The following is a 21,446-nucleotide window of genomic DNA, read 5'->3' on the forward strand; positions in this document are numbered from 1 at the left end:
TTTTCCATACTTTACAATTACCAGACGCAGAAAATACTGAAATAAATTCTGTACTTCTCCATGCTTTTCCAGACTGCATAAGAAATCCGATCATTTAGTTGATCTTCTAAGATTTATAGCGTTTTAAAAATTATGATAAAGTTTGGAAGAGACAGCACAATTTTAGTCATTCAGTAGTTAAAACAGTTCAGTATTGCCTTCAGTATCAATATGCAGGCATGGGTCTCAGGAACAAAGAAGAAGAACAACTGTGGTAAAAAAAAAAATAGCATATCAGAGGTGAGCATGGAGGAGAGGCAGATTATTTCCAACTTACTGCAAACCAGGGCCATGGCCATTCGGAATAACTTAAACTGACACTTCATTCCCGACCAGTTCTAGAAAAACAGAACGAAAGAGAGGATTCAAATATTGGGAAAAAAACACATAAAGTGCCGATGGCACTTCTGGAATTCACACACATGCTCACAAATACACATCATGGCATCAAAACAACATTAGTATGTGGCCCTTGTTTTAATTCAGGTCAATTATGAAAATGTTCAAGACACTCTGACCCTCTGTGGTCTTGCTGTAAGAGATAATATGATTTCAGAATGGAGAATAAAGACAAATACCTCCATCCTCACCTTGAAAATGATGAGAGGGACCTGCTGGAATCCATGATGGGCAAAATAAGATACAGAGGTTCACTTTGAGGAACAACAATAGTGTGTTTGATTACCTATATTAGATGGGTGGGAGTTACAATAAAGGACAGGAGAGTGCATTGATGGGATTTTATTCACACTCTGTCACATAAGCATGTGCACACACCGGCACACTTGTGTGACCTTTGAAGAACAGGGAAAAACTGACAGTGAAGAATGTAAGGTATTTGGAGGTGGAGAAGCACCTGCTGGGGTTTCAAACAGGCTCCTCTCAGGATTAGACGGAATATGAGTGATATCTTCATAGACACACCCATGCATGCAAACACAAAAGCTCACCATTACAACATTGGCCAAATGTGCCGAGACAAGGGCGTACACTCCTCCCGACGATCCAACCACTGGAGCCGTCATGTCAGTGACCGACACCGCCAGAGACCCTGCAGTGAAGATGAAGGGCACAAATCTGTCAAAGGGCTTCTGCTAAAATTAGAAATGCTCAAGGATATCCTTTCCTTTTTCTCAAAATGAAAGCAACATCTTGTATTTAGATGACCTTAAAGAATAATGTTAAGTCAGATGAAGTGAAAAGTACAACTATTAAAGAAAACCTAAGAATTTCCTTACTGTTCACATTGGATTTAGGAAGGAAAGTAGAAAATGCACTTGATTAACTAATGATTACCAGTATGATCTCCTCTATAGGAGCCAGAGCTTTGACAATTTGCTGCTTTGGTGTTTACAGGTGAATAGAAACACAATGGCAATGAGGAAATGCATCAACAAAGATCTAAGAGAAGCAATTGTTGGTTAGATAGGGTTACCCAAATCAAGATGGGGAATGCTCAAAGAAATAGCAAAAAAAGCAGTTGAGCTAATATCAAGAATCCACAACCATCAGTTAGCATGTTAAATCATAAGGTTAATGTACAATAATGAAAAGTCTAAATACGTATGTCTTGTTTGAAGAAAGTGTATTCCCTCATAAGATATTGTGGTGGCTGTGACTTGAGGCCTTGCCAGCAATCCTCAATGAACTAAATCTTGAAAGGAAAAAAAAAAATCCTCCAGAATTTGTCCAGAAAGTGATAACTGTTGTGGCTAAAACAGGTTTTACAAGCTACCAAATCTTGGCGTGAACTTGAGTTTTCCCCCATGACTTAGTTGACTTTATCCATCAAGATTTGCAAACTTAATTTGTCTGCATCCATCTAAAGGTCTTGCACATCAAATGTCATCTGTTGTTCAAGCTGACATTTTATTAACCTTATTTGTAGACATTGTTGGGAACACCACATATGTTCCTTTGTATCTCTACACATAAAAATATCAAGTGAAAGCAAGTATTTTGCCCTTTTTCACAAAACTGTAGGCGTTGTAATGCCAACCTCAACTGTAGGGTCTCCCAGTTCAGAAAGTCATACTGACAGAAAGTATGACTAACTGAATAATTTGCAAAGCTTTGGCCTCTAGTCTAATGGATATGTCAACATTGAATGGAATGAAGGCAGCTAACTAGGGAATGTAGGCGTACTGTGTCCTGACAAACAGAAGCTTTCTCTTACTGCACCAGTGCAAAGTGCAACGTTATGTAGAAAAATAAAAACGAAGAAAAAATAAATTCACACTGGCGCAACTCCTGCAGAGTGCCAGAGTTAAAGAGAGCTGCTGCTTTCCTTCATACCCATTTATAACACGCATAAAAGATCCAATCAAGCACTGAAAAGTTACAGTAAACAGAAAAAACTGCAAAGAAAAGAAAAGAAAGAAAAAGCAATTGGGATAATTTATCCTTAACTGTGTTTAGAAGCACATTCTTATTCCGTTTGTAAGTTTTCCTCCTCTGCTTGCCTTGAAATTCTGCACATTACTGAACAAGCATTAGGTCAACACAAAATGGAGCAGAAGAATCAATTGTTGAGTGATGTCACATTTTTCTCTTTTCATCTACGATGCCACACATATTATTAATATTAATATTCTTTAAGTAACAACCCTATGTATACACATATTCCCCATTACACCATGCAAAATTAAAACATTCAGTCCTTTTCAAATAAATGTAACTGGAGGATGTGTCTTGTCAAGTTGCTCTACTGCCAAGCAAAGTGAGCAGGACGATAAGGAAAGAAAAGGTTCTGTCAGAGAACCGCAGAAAAGAGTGGGACCCAAGGTCCCATAACAAGTATTAGATAACATTTATATGCCAACTGGTTATTTGGGGAGGACACCAGAAATAAGTCTTTCCTACTATTACAAATGTAAACACTGGTCTATTGGTTGGATGCATCAAAAGTTTGCAGGGGAGTAGCTAAGATGGCATGGAGTGAGAGACTCCTGAAATTGTGCAAACAGGAATGGTCAGAAATGTCTCTCTAGCCCCAACCCAAGAAAAAAACAGGAATAATAATAATAAAAGTGGAAAGGGATATTTTGTTAAAAACAGCTATTTTATAAAATGGGATTTTCTTCCCCCACTGAATAAATGTCCTCAAATTGAAGCTTGACTTTCCTAAAAAAAAAATCATTGTGAGATTATGCTGCTGCAAAGACAGATTAAATTAAGCCCTTTTTACACAGTGTCTCATAACACGGCATTTTTATCACAGACTGTCAATAAATCTGTCCAGCTCTGTGTGTAACAACATTTAGCTGCATCATTCATTGTATTGTACCTTTTGGCCACATTTCCTGCTGTGTTCCCTTGTTTTTAAGAAGACGAGCACAAAATATTGCTTGCCTATTTAGTTTTTCACTGAGCAAGCAGCTCCAGAAGCAGGAAGTTGGAGTTTATATTTCATAGGTCAATGTTACCTGACCTCCTCCTTTCAATGACTTCAAATAGGTAATTAGTGTAAGTTTCATATTTTACCCCTTTTCTTATTTGTGTGGCTGCACAGTGGCGCAGTTGGTAGCACTGTTGCCTTGCAGCAAGAAGGTCCTGGGTTCGATTCCCGGCCAGGGTCTTTCTGCATGGAGTTTGCATGTTCTCCCTGTGCATGCGTGGGTTCTCTCCGGGTACTCCGGCTTCCTCCCACAGTCCAAAAACATGACTGTTAGGTTAATTGGTCTATCTAAATTCTCCCTAGGGGTGTGTGTGTGTGCGAATGGTTGTTTGTCCTGTATGTCTTTGTGTTGCCCTGCGACAGACTGGCGACCTGTCCAGGGTGTACCCCGCCTCCCGCCTGGAACGTAGCTGGAGATGGGCACCAGCAACCCTCCCGACCCCATTAGGGACAAAGGGTGAACAGAAAATGGATGGATGGATGGATGGATGGATCTTATTTGTGTCTTGAGACTTTGGCTAACTTCCAGATGAGCCAGGATACTGTATGTTAAGCTAATGTGATGTTTGAGTAATTAAGCCAGTGGTTCCCAAAGATTTTCTGGCCCCCCCTATGGATTACAATTAGGGATGCTCCAAGTTTTTTTTATATATATATATATATATACAGTGCAGACCAAAAGTTTGGACACACAGTTGTGTCCAAAGTTTTGGTCTGTACTGTATATATACAGTATATACCATATATATATCGTCTACATTATTTTAAAAGATATCAAAAAGAAGTTGATATTAACATTATTTAAATCCACCACTGCGTTTCTCTCTAAATAAATTGTACAGCAGTACTCCTAGTGATCAAAATCCACTGCTAGGTTTTATTCAGTCAGAGTTTTACAAATCCAGCCTTCATCAGAGCCTCCTCAGTGCCCACAGTAGCTGACTCTTTGGCTTTGTGTGAATACATTATCACACGGACAGGCAGCTGTGTTCACACCAGCAGTCCCAAAGAGAACATATTGAGATTTTATGTTCATGTCTACTACTTCCAGGATGATGTCAGAGTGTGAATTGTGTGTAAAAGGTCAGTGACCTTTCTCTAGATCATTACTTGATCTCTGAACCAAACTTTGACCTCTTGTAGGTACCAGCTGAGCCCAATTTTGTTTACAAATGGATTGAGGCTAAACTACTTTGCTTTATTTACAGACAAACAGTTTATAGTTTAAAATCATGGCTTTCATAAGTTTAACAATGAAGCAAATATATTTTATGAAGTTGAAAAATGAAACAAATGAATCAGCAAAGTTACAATGACGATCTCTGTCATATAAGAAATAATTAACACCCATTCAATTTATTTTTATATGTCATTTTATGGTATTTTATTTGTTTGGCAGACACAAACTAGTGTATGGTTGTGCATGTTTATGTTGTTTTACAAATAATAATCTAAAAAAAAAGTGGCATGTATTTCATCTCAGCTTCCTTTAATATGATACCGCTAAATAAAATCCAGAGCAAGCAATGTCTTCAGAAGTTATATATTTGTTGTGTAATTAAATCTCAAATATCTCAGAGGTATTTTTTAGAGAACACAAAAGAATAAACACCATCATGAAGACAAAGGAACAGACCAAACAGGTCAGGAACAAGGTTAACCTTAAAGTTAGGTTATAAAATAAGAAAAGGGAGAAAAAAAGGCTGAAAAGCATGTGAGATGGGATGGAAGTTCATCTTCTAGCAGGACCACAATTGAAAAACTAAAGTTAGACCTATAGTGCAATGACTTAGATAAAAGCATATTTATGAATTTGACTGGCCTAGTCATAGTAAATCAAATTAAGAATCTGAGACAAAACCTAAAAATTGCTCTTCATCCAGTCTGGCTGACCACAAGCAAATATTTCTATTAAATACCTACAACAAGAGGATGATAAGAATGGTTTTACTCTGTATTGAAAAAGGGGTTTAATTACAAAGGTACACCACACTGTTCAGATTTTCATTTGTAAAAAAAACCCAAAAAAAAAAACCTTTGAAACCTATTTAGTCTTCTCTTCTCACACCACAAGTATTCATTATTTTGAGTTTTCCTGTCACAAAAATATTACATGAATTATAATAAAATTTGAGGGAAGCAAGAAAAGTTTTTCGTGACTTAATTTTGTTGTTCTGTTTTTCTTTTTGGGAAGACAAATCCTCCAATGTCAGAAAAAAGTGTAAGAAGTACTTAGAAAAATTAGAGTCTTTTTTACCTGCTTGCCTTTCAGAGCCTCCATAAAACCCCATTTATTCAAAGTTATGAAGTGTCAACATTACACTAATTTACTGAAACTCCATCTACCTTCCTGAGGTGCCATGAGCAGAACAGCCTAATTATGTAACATCAATACACATTTCGCTCTACCTCCTGTGTGTTTAAATGAAACTGCAATTATCAAACTCCTAAGAATATTAATACTATATGAAACAAAGAGCTGGAAACAGAGTTTGATCAAAATAAGCAGTCGCATACATCTTTACATACAGTATAAATATTTATATAGAGAGAGCACAATGATGTGCAAATTTCCACTTGCTGTGAAATTGTGCATTTCTGGCAGAACTTTACTGGCAATTACCCAAACCGTCCGATGTGACACTAACCCTAACAGTGCAGCCAACTCGACCACTCTGTGCATCTGCTCTTCTGTTGGTGGTCAATATCTAATTAAAACAGCAGACATGTCTGTGTGTGTGTTTTAGTGTGTGCATTGACGATGTGTGATTTATAGTTCAGTTTCCTCCTCATTTTAAGAGTGAGGTTAAAACTAAAGGTCACCTCGGCTGGTATCCCGAGGGTCTGCGTCGGTGACCCTTCAACACGCCACACATACAAATAGATTCATGGAGAAACACAGAAATACAAACACAGAATAAGTAATGAGTGTTTCAATGTGAGCTCTTTGCAAAAATCTGTTCTTTCCTCTTTTAACACACAGCTCAGCAGGATCTGAGGACTTAGTCATTACAGATTCGGTAAATATAAACAGAACACACACACACTCAACGATCTTTTAAGTCAGCTGAATGGAGAAGAAAAGTGAAATGCTTCCGTCTGAGGTTTACAGGGAAGTAGAAGTGGGGTGTTGACATTTTGTTTTCAAAAGCTCCATCGATTTTTCTTTCATATCGGATACACTTGACTTTGATTATTTTCCAACTCTCGTACACTTCCTCTCATCTTCCATATTTAATATCATGGCCTCTCTCTTCCGAGCCTTTCTGATTTATTACCACAAAAAATTGTCTCTCCTCTCTTTCTTCCCTCTGATTATATTTTATTATTACTGAGAGTGTTTCTTTGACTGAATTTCATCTTTTTGTTGTCCCCTGTCATAAATGAATATTGCGGGCCTCTTGATGGGGGACTGAAAACCCAATACATCTCATCACATCTGCTGGGAAGACAGACAAAACCATCTGTCCTCAAGTCACACAAGAACAGACTTCTTGTCGACTAGTATCAGCCCTGTACACAGGGCTGATTCTAATATGTTGTGAAAATGCATGAACATAGACAACAAGCAGATGACGTAACAGGAAAGTGTGTTCAGGATGAAGATTAGAGCTATTGGCCCCACCTGCCAGCGCACCACACACGTAGATCAGTCCGATCCTCAGGGCACCATGGACCATTTCAAGAGGCACTCCCACCAGCAGCTGCATGGCCATGTTCAGGCTCAGATGTTCAATCCTGTAATGCACATACACACACGCGGACGCCCACACACACGCACACATTAATAGCAGTTATGAAGCCACTGTTAAAAAATAATTATCTAGGCAAGTTGCTGTTGCAGAATTACAGGCCAATCTCCAATCTTCCAATCTTTCAGTCTGGTTTTCATGTTAAACACAGTACTAAAATTACCCTCATCAATGACATATTATTGTGGGGCACCCCAAGGTTCCATCCTGGGACCCCTCTTATTTAATATCCATGTGAAATAATCTAGGATTATAACAAGATTAATTACCATAACTACACAGATTATGCACAACTCTACATTACAATGTCACCAGGTGACCACTAACCCATTCCAGTGATGAGTATGTGCATAGAACAAATCAATCTGTGCCATAACTCTTTCTTCATAACTCTTTCTTAGTGATCAGCCCCGAAATCTGGGTGTAGTGATAGACTCTGACCTGAACCTTCAGAGACACATAAAGACAATTACAAAGTCAGCCTTCTACTATCTGAAGAACATTTCCAGGATCTTGTTAGCTTCTAAATCACTGAATAGGTTAGCACCAAAATGCATAAAAATCTGTTGTCGTATAAACCTTCCAGACCCACTCTAGTTGGCCTGGAAGTTTGAAATTTTCTATTTATTTTTAGTTTGAATAGACAATAGATGCCAGTCTTTAAACATTGAAAACTTTGCATTTGCCTTATAACAAACTTGTCTTGATTTGCTCTATTAAACTGAGAAATTGTCAACCATTGTATTTTTATGTATTCTGTTGCCGTCATCAAGTACAAAATAGGAAGAAATAAATTTAAAATAACCTGTAAAAATCACAGATCATCACATCTTTCTTTTCTATTCAGCAATTTTAAGCTTGTCTGTTCACCACTGTCACCCCAGCTACCATCTATCCCCAGTAAATTACCATTTTATTATCTCTCTTTATGGCTAAGACTATGTTACCCCTAGGAGTAATTAAATCTGGATGGCCATAGTTGAGCTGATGAAAACCACTATCCACTCCCCCCAGATTTATCTGATTATTGCATTATGAATTATTAGTTTTCATGGTAGCACTATCAAAGTGTAAACACGTTAGGCCAATAAAACCACAAAGATAATCCCTTCTCTGTTACCATGACACTAGCTGTAGTAAAAGAGGATTTTACCCTTGTTCTTGATTTGATTTTAATTTCTCACATGTTGACAATGACCAGCTGCATCTCAGCTTTGCCCAATTACATTTTGTTCTCTCTTTTTTAAAAAAAAACACACACAAAAAAAACAAACTTCAGTTTTGGAAATTGCATTTTTCACCAATAACATTTCATATGACTCAGTTTCTTAAATATACAACAAATACATGTCAGGTCAAAGGTTTAGGCACCCATAACCACTGGTGCAAGTGGAAAAGAAATGTGTGCTAATGTGTGCTCATGAAGGCTGACATCCCAACCAGATAAATAAATTTGATATTTTATCTAGTTATTGATAACACATAAAATGTTTCATGTGTTTATCAGGGTATAACATGCTGTATATCAGCAGTACATCATCACAAATAAATGTCATGTTGTAATATTTTACAATGTTACCGGATTAGACTTACCCAGTATGCATAAAGACGTAGCTGAAGTACCTCCAGGCTTGGGTTCGGAGCTGGGGATGGTAGGGTAGGGGGCTTTTTAGGAAGGACGGACTGGATACCTGCAGGACCAAACGATCCAACTGGATTCCATAATACATGAACACTGCGACCTAACAGAGCACAGGGAAACAAAGGGGATCAAAGTCATAATTATCGTAAGCATAAATAAGAAAATAGAATAGCTTTTTGTGGTATTTTAAGACACCATTGTCTCATGTCTCCTTAAGGTTTTTCTTAAGTATTGCCCTATATTTACCACCTTCCATCTTCCCATTGAGTCTGCTTCTCTGCTTTCAGATTAGGAAAAATACTGTATCCCCAACAGCATTATACTTACATCTCTATGTTTGGGGCTTGTGTGTTCATTGTGATTGGGACTGTAAGTTATGCCTCCATAGACCAAGTCAAAAAGTTCCGTTTTGGTTAAATTTGAAAGAACACATCCTTCCACATGTTTCCTACGACCCTGCATGGCTAGTTGCAATTTGTAAACAAGACTTTTTGAGGTTTTATTTTACCCAATTTTTGCTACTTTTGAAAAAAGTCAGATTTGAGATGCGCATGACTAATAGAGTCCAGTCAAAAACTATGTTCACACCCAAATCATGGATCGTTGAGGATACAATGGGCCTTTTGCACCATATTGCTCAATGAAATCTTCAAAATTTCAGATTTGCAGTAAAGTTTTGCTTTGCTCCAAAAAATTCACAAGCAGCATTTTAAAACAAATCTTAATCCTCTCATAAGGTATTTTGTTTAATCAAAATCTTACTCCAAAGAAGGGCTAAACTGTAAAAACACATTAACTTTACATTAAATCCTAACCCTGGTAGACTTAGATTAACAAGAAAGAAGAAGTTTGTTGTATACGGGAAATGAGAGCGAGATTAAAAGAGAACAAAATGTCTAAATGAAGCATAAACCTTAATATTTATTTGCTTTAAAGCAATCAAACTTATAATCCTCTTGTAATTGCTGAAGAGCTTTTTCAATTTTTCCGCTGGTATTTCCAAAATGTTAATATTACTTTCAGTCAAATGAAACATTTGTAAAATTAAAGAAATCTGCATCTGGCCAAGGTCTGAATCATATTGGGGGGTTTAGTTCCTTCTTAGCCAATTTACCTCTGCGATGGTGATAGCCAGGATGAACCAAGGAGGGGGGCAGTATGTGTAGCTGTCAAAGTACCACTTGCGGTCAACCTCCCGGGGCAACGTTTCATAGGCAACATGGCGAACCAGCCGCTGGGACAGCCCCAAGCCCACCTCATCTCTGAGACTGCAGCCCTTCAGCTGCCTGCTGCCCTGCAGAATGGCCCTCCGGAAACTGTTGGAGCGCTTGTTGCTCATCTGCCCAAGAGAAAGAAGAAAAGTAGAGAGGATTAGGAGATTGTTGGAAAGGGCAGAGAGGTTAATGAGATGTTAAAGATTAGAGAGGCTTATTATTAAGATACTTTAAGTGACGTCATCGGACATTATTATCACATAAGCTGCGCTATTACCCAGTCACCAGTATACCCACTACTTCATTGTGTCTCTGAACTCATCATATTGATTTGTGTGGCAACATCGTGTCACTCTGAAGCTGTATAATTCACTTTAAAAACATTGATCACAGCAATGTATTCATTAATCTTTCAAACGTTCACATTTTATGTTACCTAATACATTAGTGTGCTAAAGCATATGTGCTAACACCACTCCCAGATGAATGTGTTTCTCTTTCGTGGCTCCAGCCACATCAAGGGCTTGGTTTTGTTTGACTTATTTCAGTTTCCTGATATATTACAGACTAAACCTATAATATACAGGTTCTCTGTTGTGGTATTCAGTAAAGGTGTTAGAGATGAACTATTTATAAGCTGAAGTATCGAGATGATTTACTATAGGATGGACTGTAGAGGGAAGCAAATAATTAGAGTTAGCTGGCAGGATGTGGTGCAAACATATTATAGTCCTAACAACAAATGTAATCTACTGGAACTAGAGCTACTATTTATATTGGACTTGATACTGATGTCATTCTTGGATACAACATTTGACTGAAAAAATTTACTTAAAGCGTGTACTGGCTTTTTAAATTATTTTACAAATATTTAGATCACAGTGAAACTACATAATTGACAGCAGTAGATATTTTATATTAATTTTTTTTCACAGACAAAAAACATGCGGGTATTTACAAATTTGGAACTGATGAAGCAGTATTAAGATTTTTTGTTTGTAAAATTAAATTAAGTTTATCAGAGTCATAAACAGATGTAACCCCACTGAAGAATAAGTTCACAGTTAGAAATTTTTTTTTTTTTCCGTGAGAGGTCCAGCAGCTCAAATTATTATCCCATATTCAAATATTTTAAATACATTATTTAACCTGTTTTAATCCACTTGTTTTCAGAAATCCCACAATAAAATAATACTGTTGTACAGTCTTGTCATTGATGTAAAGTAAGAATATGCCATGCATTAATGTCAACAAAGAACAACCTGATCAAACTGATCAGCCATTTTGCAACACATTTCTAACACCTGAAGGCTTTCCATTACTAAAAACCATCATAAAATAATTCAAGGAATTAAAGAGCCAAAGATTAAGCGGAGTTCAGAGAGATCTATGTCAGGTTTTATAAACACTTTTATCCCGGAGGACTTTGAAATGCTTTTCAGTCAAACAGCAAAATTACACATAATCCAAATGTACCTTCCAGGTAACCGCATTAAATCTGCTTCCTTTCTGCTCACAATAAGTCAGCAACAGAGCAACAGGCAGGATATTATGCTGAGAATATTAAGCAGGATTTCAGCTGTCAGTGTGGGAGGCTGGCTGTATTTATGGTCAGGACCTCGAGCCTTGCTAACAATGACTATTCACAATAAATCAATCGTCACATTGATTGAAAGAACACAATGTGGCAAGAGCCAAGAGAGAAACTAACTTCTTAAACAATTGAAGAAAAATACAAATGAATATAAGAGCAAAGAGAAATAATAATGGTCATAACACTGATCTCCATATGGTCCTCAATTATGTTTCAATTGATCCATAATAATCCATAACCCTGCTCCGGCAGCTTTAGATTTATGTGTCTTAAAACTTGGACAACATGTGCCGATGTGCTTCAAAATATGATTTCAACAAAACAGGAAACTATTTCTGTTTGACTTGAGTTTTATGTAGAAGAGGACAACTTTATTCACACCCGTTGCACATTGTGAGAGTCTTTAGGAGAATTTAATGTCCTACGTTAGTCCAAATAATCCACGCTGTAAAGCCTCGTAGTTATCCTGAGTTATTTGGAACAGCTGTATTCACCAGATTCACAGGTGAAAAACAGGAGCTCTTAGTGTGTGGTAAGGCAAGGCTTAGCACAAAAGTACATTGTGGCTGCTCACTGCTCAGGACAGGGCTACAAGGACATATTTACATGTCTTTAAGTTCCAAAGTGTTGTTTAAACAATACAAGATGTTCCACATTGTGAGAAATCTCAGAGAATGTGGTAAGAAGTAAAAAGTAACACCTTGACTAATAAAGGAAATGGTGCGAAAGGTGAAAAAGAATCGAAGGCTAACCACTGAGGCAGAATGGGAGCCATGCTGCAGGAAACATCTCCAGGCAGGCAATACAACAGACTCTGCATATTGCCGGACCGCTCTTCTGTCAGATTGCCCCAGGGCAGAGCTGGCCATCATCAGCCTGTGAATGTGTACATGAATGGCAATGACTGGTTTGATTGTAAAGTGTCCTAATAAAGCGAATTTTAAGTGTGATGTCATTTAATAAGGGGCACAAAAGCCAGCATGGCTGTTGCAAAATCTCATTCATGCAAAAATAAGAAGATGATTTCAGTTTTGTTCGTTTAACAGTTTTTAAATTAATCAGACTTCAACTGGAGAAAGAAGCCTGGATGGTTAACTCGGCGGAAGAAAATGAAGGACCAAATGTATTTGATGGAAATGCTTTGATTCATTGAGATTATGACAACGTATTACCACCTTCTCTGCACTTGCAAGAGCATCTTTGGATCTTCTACCAGAAACTTTGCTGCTTCGTGTTCAGATCAGATGAAGCCATGATGCTGGTATGCTGATTTCTAACAGAACCAGCCCTTATAGGTGTTGATTTGACTGCAGATATGCTTTGGATTATGGTACAGTTTCAGTTTTGTTGTGTCCTTAATATAAAATAGTAGTAATATTAAGTAAAAATTGACTGGAATGCCACCATATACCCTAAAATAGAGATCATACATCACATGTCTTCAGATAGATGTTAATCCTGCATATTTTTTACGGATGTTCGTTAAAAAATGAGCACCATCCTTTTTAAGGTAGAAAAAGGAAGTCAATTCTGAGACGTTAAAGACAAATTGATCAGGCTTCAGCAGATAAAAGGAAGGATTAACAGGCCACAGCAGTGCTGCTTATTGTTATTCATTTGAGGTTTGAATCTAAATGCTGTTAAAGTTCTTGAAGAGAAACGTGAAATTTTGACTAAGAAATCTGCACAAGTCAGCATTGTGCATTTGCGTATTAATGTGTTCTCAAAGTTTGGTATTTTTATCACTATTGTTGTGTTCTTTACTAAAGTCAGACAATGAGAATCAATTGGTCCCATTTGCTCCTCATTGCTTCTGCTCTCGTCTAAATGAGTGCTTCTTTTTTAACTTTATTCTGTTCAGTTCATGTCAGTGAATGTGCATAACATTTATCTTTGAAAACATATGTTAAAAAAGGCTTTTCAATTAGAAAATACAGTAAGAAGTCATGCAAAATTACGGGTAGTTAGGTTGGCAAATTGATCTTTAAACAGAGCTTGGGTCTTTGGAGGGCAAATATTCAGAAAAATCCAATTATTTTTGTCTTAATAACAGATTCAGAAAACTGTGGGAAAATGATTACAGGTTACCATGGCCACTTCTGGACCACACAAAGGCAAGTGCACACACAGACCGCCCCCTGGCAGCCTGGTTGCATAAAGACAGTCAGTTCTTCTGGTGACGTGATTGTAATTCCTCTCCTTTTTTTACAAGACACAAAAGAAAGAATGGCATTCTGTGTGTTGACCCAGTGCCAAGAGGAGAAGGGACAGACGAGGCGAAGACAAATGGGTATACATCCAGCAGGGGACAACTTCATCGTTTGATCAACACAAAACACATTGTAGGAGACAGAGACATCTGTGAGAAAAAACAGGAGCAGAAATAGACTAAGAACGGAGAAAATAACTGTTTAAAGAGAAAGTAGAGCAAGGCGAGAAATAAATAAAAAGGATAAGGAAGTTTTTTGAGCTTAATCAAGGTGAAAGGTATGAAATACAGTCCATGCAGCATTTACAGTATGAGTTATCCCAGCATTTAAAGGTTAAAGGTCAGGGTCATGTGAACATTTGAAGTCAAAATAGTGATCTCAAAAGCAGAAATATTGCTGACATCACATCTCTGCTCGAGTTACAGTTTAAAGATAGAACCTCATATGTAGACAACTAAATAAATATCGCACAGACTTTGAACAAATTGGCAAAAGACAAAGATATTATCAAAACTAACAAATAGTTCACCCTGTACTGTATAAAAGACTAATGGCCTGTTTCTTTTTTTATTATTTGTTTTGCTGTTTTACTATAAATCATAATTTCAAATTTCCTTTTTCTGTGCACTACATGTGACTCTTGCTTTGAATAGAAAATTCTGAAAAGACTTTGTAGCGCGTTGCAGAAAACGGATAATTCAGGAAAATACTTTTTTTTTTATATTATAGAGAGTGGTCCTGAACCCAATCTTTGGGAAAAATCTTTGAATGTACAGATCTGCCAAACTGAACTTTTTGCAATGCTTCCTTAACAGTGCTTTAATTGTACTGTTATTTCGAAACTTAGACAGAAATTTATTGAAGTTATCACCAACAGAAAGGAAACATCATTTTTTTTCATTCCCAATAAAATCAAAAACCTTGAGAAGAACAGAGAGCTGTTGGAGTTATAATTGGTTAGGTCAACAAACAAGCAAAAATCAAAAGAAAAAGTGCACAAAGCACATTTCTGTGTACGCACACTAAATATTACATAGATTAAATATTTAGAGGATAAGAGGATATTCAGAAGATATTTATAAAAACTATACAAGTTAATTATAAAGTATATAAAAAAGAAACAGCAGTCAGTAGTTAGTGAGTTTATCATTTCCAGCTATAATTCAGAAGGTTTTCTAGTTTTTATCCCAATATCAAGGAAGGATTTAAGTCTTTACCTCAAGTTTCAACACAATATTTTAATCCAGCTAACAAATATGCAACATGAATATGTGTGGTTGTTGTTACCAATAGCTTCTGTGCAATTCTGAGAGAAATCCCCCTTTTTTATGCATGCAGAGTCTTGCCAAAAACAAATAGTGGATATTTCTTTGGAGCAAGCAAACCTCTTGCTCTCAGTAGCTGTGATCTGTAGTAGTGGGTGTTAGTTGAAATCTTTCAGCTGCAGATGGATAGCCTTGCTGTTCTGCGCCACAAACACAAGCCCTAATGAATCACTGTGCTCATGGGCTGAAACCAGGAAATAACTCAGGAGCACAGATCAGCATAAACTTAGAGCCTGTCCAGTTTCTGTCAGCAAGCATAAGTCAAGTTTAAACATTATTTTACAACACAGTAAATGCTCAACAAACTCTTTCTTGCAAAATTAGTCCTACACATTTTAACATTTTGTCACCACTACAAACTTCAGTGTATTTTCAAACTTTATGTGATGGTTCAAAACAAAGAAGTGTTTAATTGTGAAATAAAAGGAAAATGATAGTTTTTACATGTTTTCCAAACACAAGTCTGAAAATGCCTTTTGCTTCATTTAAAGCTGCAAGTGTTTGAGGAAGATCCTTTATTTTTCTGCAATGATATTTCTGCCCTCTATTTAACTCCGTCCATTTTCCCTCATTTGTTGACAACACCCTGAGGGACCTAAGCTCCTGCATTTTGCATTTACTCATGCTGATGTCTGATATTAACACTTGTTTAATGATCTGAAACATAGTAAAAACAGAATTATGTACTTATTATTGCTCTCCTGAAGAGCCAAGATGTTCACATTTTTTGTTACTGAACAAAATCACTTCTAGTGACTAACATGACATTATGTTTTGCTATAGCAAATGGTGATGTACGGCCCAAATGCAAGCAGGACATAGGCAGAATTGTAGTAAATGTTGAGTTTAACAGAGTTAAACAGGCAAAGTCACAGGACACAAGGAAACAATAGGAAAGGTTGGCAATAAGTGAACAGAACATGTCAGGCAGGTGGGTCTGGCAAAGCTAATCTGAGCGGTATTTAAGCCAAGGCAGTGATTACAGTAAAGCATCAAATGATCTACTAAAATGTCAAACTAAACACAATAACTTTAAACAAAAATCAAAGACTGGAGACATTTAACAGAACACTGAGGTAACATAAGAATACCTGAAAACTTAAATTTGCAGTAACCAAAATGTGCAACAGGATACAATATACTGTCCAGTTTCAAAAATATGTGTAATCATCCTTAGGAAAAAAACAAAATCACACAGACTAAAAGCGCAGGTACTTGGGGAAATGTAAAGCTATTATGGACTAGTTTCTTCCCTTGCCAGTCTACGCAAAGGCAATACTTCAGTGTGATGGATGTTAAACATGAGAAGACAAATAGGCAAGACAAAAGAGGTGACAAGCAAAAGAAAGGAAAGACAAACTGAAAAGGTATGCCAAGGAAAAAACAAAGACAGAGGCAAAGGTAAAGAGTGTATAAGGAGAGAGGGAATAGGGACCAGTAATTTAAATGCTGCCAGTGACGCAGCAGCAAGGAGGCAATTACTGACAATCACACTGATGGAAAAGCTGCTGTGCAAAGAAGAAATAGCGTGCCAAATAAACCCCTCACAGTCTGTCTCCTGGCCCCCATGCATTATACCTCAAACCCCCTCTAACCACTTTTTACCTGCCGACCACCTTTACATTAGTAGCAATAAAAATGTACAAGTGACCAGCCGCTCGCAGTACAGATGGAGCATTGTTTCCCTTTCTGAAGTTTACATTTTCACTTCAGCTTCTCAGAGAGTATGTGATTTTATGGCATTATGTCATCCACTCTTTTAGGTCCTCATGAAATATTTTCAGATCAACATAATGTTAAACATTTTTGTGAAATAAAATATAAAGGATTACATTATTTTTTTCCTTTTTTTCCCAACATGTCCTGACCAGCAGTGTAGCAGGATGTTCTTGCAGAAATGGTTTTCCAAAAATCTGTAAAAATGCGAGAAATCATCTAAATTACCAGATTGGATAAAATGTAGTGCAGTACCACAGAAAGCACACAAAATAATAAGTGCCAACTCCCTGTTGATGTCTGCACACACACACAAGAGGCAAACTTATTCGTATTTATGTACACAGAAATCAAATTATTCCCTACAAAGTATTGATTAATCATTTTCCTTCCACTTCACAATTATGCACTACTTTGTGTTATGCATCACATAAAATCCCAATTACATCCATCAGAGTTTGTGGTTGACTTTCAGGTACAACCTGCTCTACTGTGCATGTTTCCATCTGAAAGTCGGCTGGTTGCTTTGAACAACAGAAATCAGCTTATTTAATGTAACACAACATTTCTTTTCCATAGTTTATATGCTTACAAAGAAACATTTCACAATTCCTGTGCTCTTATGGAGACTTTGAAGAAAAATAATGCATGTTCAACAATGAAAACCTTCCTGTCCCACCCGTAGCTCACTGTAACCATCAGACTCCCACATGACCTGAGCTGGAAAGAGCAAAACAAAAACTCCTTTTGACATTTTCCCCAGATTCTTGCAGGCTTCATTCCTCACCCACTGTATCAGGCAATAAACCGACTTAAAGAACACGGGGAGAGGCAGACAATAAATTCCTTGCAGTTTTTAGCAGAAACGCACGGCCCCACCCAATCCCTCAATAATCCAGTAGTTATTGGTTTCCACGAGAGGAATCTCACTCCAAGAGCACTCCACACTGTCCTGGGTTCAGCTTCCTGCATGAAAGTGCAGCCTGACTGAGCAGGTAAGCCCAGATGGAGGTACTTGAGTGAAATGTAGGACTATAAGCAGCAGGCTGTGGTTTGAAGGTGAAACTGCAAGTGGGGCAAGGTGAGAGTTAAAAAGGGAGTTTGTGACCTGAGTGAGTGTTATTTCCTGTCGGGAAGAAAACTCCACTCTGTGGCCGAGGTGATCTTGAAATATGGATTTTGAGGATCAGTGTAAAGATTGCATGGCTCAGTGTGCATAACCACATTAGGTCAGAGCACATTAGCTGTAAGGTCAAGTCCAAATCCAACTATCTTTAATGTATGCAGGGACATGAACAGTGCTGTGAAACATGATGTGTTCTGATTAATCTGATTTTGCTGTTTTTCTCACACTTGCATGTTTAGGATCATTTAGAAAGTGTTAAAATCAGAAGTAGGGCTGAAACAATTAATCATGATGAATTGATTACCATAATAATTGTCAACTAATTTAATTAAGAGAGTGTCTTTTTGTATCCAATTAATCATTTAATTGACAGAATAATCAGTGGAACAATCGATTACTAAAATAATTGTTAACCCCAGTCCTAGACAGACAGTTCTCAAATTATTATCCGTTTATAAATGTTAAAACAACTATTACAACCAGTCCAGCTCTATGTAAAATAGGGCCTTGCTAACCATATTTTCTTTTCAATAGCTCTACAAACTTCTCACCAAGTTGACAAAGTCCTGGTAGCAGATTTTTCCATCAGAGTTGCCATCAGCGAGAGCCAGCAACACTTCCAGTTTGTGGGGATCAAGTTCAGAGCCGTGCGTCGCCAGCAGGTCCCTGAAGCGCTCTGTGCTGATGAAGCCTGAATTCTCCGGGTCGTACTGCAGAGGAAGACAGAGGTGAGGCCGAATGATTAAAGCTGCAAAAGATGTTAAGATGAAACACAGACACTATCAGCTGCCTGCCAGATGCTAACTCTCCTGCACCAAAAACTTGTTTTGTTTGGGGGTTTTTTTGGTGGGATGGGGGCTCTAACACTGAAATATTTCACTTCATCAAAGTAATTTTAATATTGCATAAAGATAACATGAGTAAATACAGTTGGAAAAACAATTTTCAAATGATTGTCATTCATTAAAAGAGAAAAAACAGAAAAAGTGATCATGAATTAACTGTAGTTGAACTACCTACAGATATAGTAAATATTTTGACTAGAACATCTCTGACGGCTGAAACATCTATACAAAAACAAAACAATTCTCTCACCTATAGAGACTCAAAAATAGCACAAAACAAAAAAGGTATTGAATCTTGAAAGGGTTACAAAGCCATTTTTAGGTTTTTTGGGATGCCATTGAACCAAAGTGATAACAATAATTCACAACTGCAGCAGTTCTACTAATTTTAGCCGTTCACCCAAAATAACTCCAAGTGTACATCAATGATTCATCCAGGAGGTCACAAAACAACCCAGAAACATTACAAAACAGATATCTAAAGATATACAGCCTGCTAGTGTGAGGATTTTCCAACAAACTTTTGACTTTTCAAACTCAGAAATGTCCAAGTCGTTTCTAGAAAATTTCTGAGATTAATCTCAAAATTTGGTTTTCTCAAGACCTAGGTGAATTGTCATAATTGATAATTGAAGAAAATTGTGCAAGATAATGTCCAGCCATCAGCACAGGACCTGTTAGAACCCAATCACACTTTAGGTTTGCAGCAGGACAATGATCCAGAACACAGTAGCAAGGCCACCTGAATAATTAAAAAACCTTCTGGAGTGGCCAAGCCAAATCTGGACTTCCTATGACTTTAAACACTGATCAAACTGAAAACCGTCTAAAGTTGTTTAACTAAAATACTTCTGTAAATAAGAGTAAGGTCAATATTCCTCTGCTGTAACATTAATGACTCATAGTTACTTATTGCAAACTCTTGAAATAAGTTGTTGCTGCTATGGTGCATGAAGTTTTTGGGATTGTACTTATGTAAACATGATTTCTTGGTTTTAAATTTGTAATACAAAATCTCAGAAACTTGTTTCTGCGTTGTCACAATGAGGTATTTCTGTGTAGAATTTTGAGGAAAGCAATTCATTTAATACAATTTGGAATAACGAAGTAATGTAACAACATGTTGAAAAAGTGAAGTGCTGTGAATACATTCCAGATGCACTGTGCATTAAATACATTTCCACAAATTTTCAAATAGGTTTAGAAACCAAGGATGCATGAGCAGATGCCCACAAAGAGGAAATTATACTCAAAGCATTGATCATAAAACAATCCCACAAGCTCACTAAAATAATAATTCTACCAACACGCAAATATTTTACATGCTGCATCTGTGCCACTGCATCTTTATGAAACATGCAATATTCAAAGCTTCTCATACACATATCAAGGGGGTTGTGTGTGCAAGCGAAATGAAAGAGAAAAGTATCAATCCACCAGCTGTGCTGCTGATTGTCAGTCCTATCAGTTGTGAAAGAGCATCAAGTTCCCGAATTTTCCAGGTCTCATAGTTGTTCAAAAATGTTCCCAGTGGACTCAGGATCAGCTAATGGTTTGTAAAATCAGCTGAGGTGGACTGGGGCGACAGTGGCTCAGGAGGTCGGAGTTGGTTTCGAACCGCCGATCTGTCCACATCTTCACCTGCCTTGCCTGCAGGTGATGCTCAGAGGATCTGCGATGGCAGCCTTACATCTGTAGGTCCTTCTAGTTCTCTGGACTGTAAAGGCCACTACAAGTGCAGGCCATTTTATGCCAATTTTAGTTTTTTTAAATGACCAAGATCCTGTTTCACTCTTTCACACACCCCATGAGATGTTGCTCCTAATAAAAATAGATAATGAGCATTCTTGAAAAAAGTTTAGAAAGAAATAGTTTAATTGTTATTCTTAGCTCCTAAAGAGAAATCAGAATCAGTGAAAATTTGTATCAACAGGTCAAAAGCCAAAGCATTAAAATATTGACCACAAGTCGCTCAAAAAGATTGAGCCAAACTAGCACACACATGTAAAATAAGAAATTTGAAAATTTTCAGTAGCTTTTCACATAGTCCACAAAAAATAAGGAATTGTCATTACTTATACATATAGGTCTTCATGTATTTATCTCTTAGTAACTCATCTTACACATAAAACACAAACTCTTCTCAACACTTAAAACAAAGAACCAACCTTTTCCTCCAGCAGATCAGGTAATTTCTGCCAAACAGATTTTGTCATGATGAAACCACATCACTAGCTACAGTGAGAGACAGCCAGTATGCTCAGTGAGTGTCTCATTGTTTGTCCCAGACTGTGCGGCCTTATTTCTCTGCAGGACTAAGGGATTACAGTCCAATCTAAGACCCACACCACGCAGCTCCCCTCCCCTCCCTTGTCACTCACCACCCAACAACACATCGCACCCCCTCACCCAACTTCATCTCTCACTTTCTCCTTCAACTTTCTCTGCACTGCAAACATGTGAGGTCCCTGATTGGAAAAAGATTTCAGCAAACGATCCTGTTATCTCTCTTCATGACACTCAGATGCAGACAACCATCCGTTATCCCCCCACCAAAAACCACACACACGCAAACACATCCCTCGC

General features: G+C 37.5%; 1 protein-coding gene across 2 annotated transcripts in view; it reads right to left on the reverse strand.

The window, feature by feature from the left end:
* Positions 1–21,446, reverse strand: part of rhbdl3 (rhomboid, veinlet-like 3 (Drosophila)) — a 55,611-nt gene that overhangs the window by 2,628 nt on the left and 31,537 nt on the right. For both annotated transcript variants that reach the window (XM_032562570.1, XM_032562569.1), the window contains 6 exons: positions 18,567–18,725; positions 9,945–10,169; positions 8,782–8,930; positions 7,062–7,174; positions 990–1,090; positions 317–377 (listed from right to left, as the gene is read on the reverse strand). In XM_032562570.1, coding sequence (XP_032418461.1) covers positions 317–377; positions 990–1,090; positions 7,062–7,174; positions 8,782–8,930; positions 9,945–10,169; positions 18,567–18,725 — 808 coding nt within the window. The remainder of the gene's footprint in view (positions 1–316; positions 378–989; positions 1,091–7,061; positions 7,175–8,781; positions 8,931–9,944; positions 10,170–18,566; positions 18,726–21,446) is intronic.

Source organism: Xiphophorus hellerii, chromosome 5, assembly GCF_003331165.1.
Source record: "Xiphophorus hellerii strain 12219 chromosome 5, Xiphophorus_hellerii-4.1, whole genome shotgun sequence".
NCBI classification, from domain to species: Eukaryota; Metazoa; Chordata; class Actinopteri; order Cyprinodontiformes; family Poeciliidae; genus Xiphophorus; species Xiphophorus hellerii.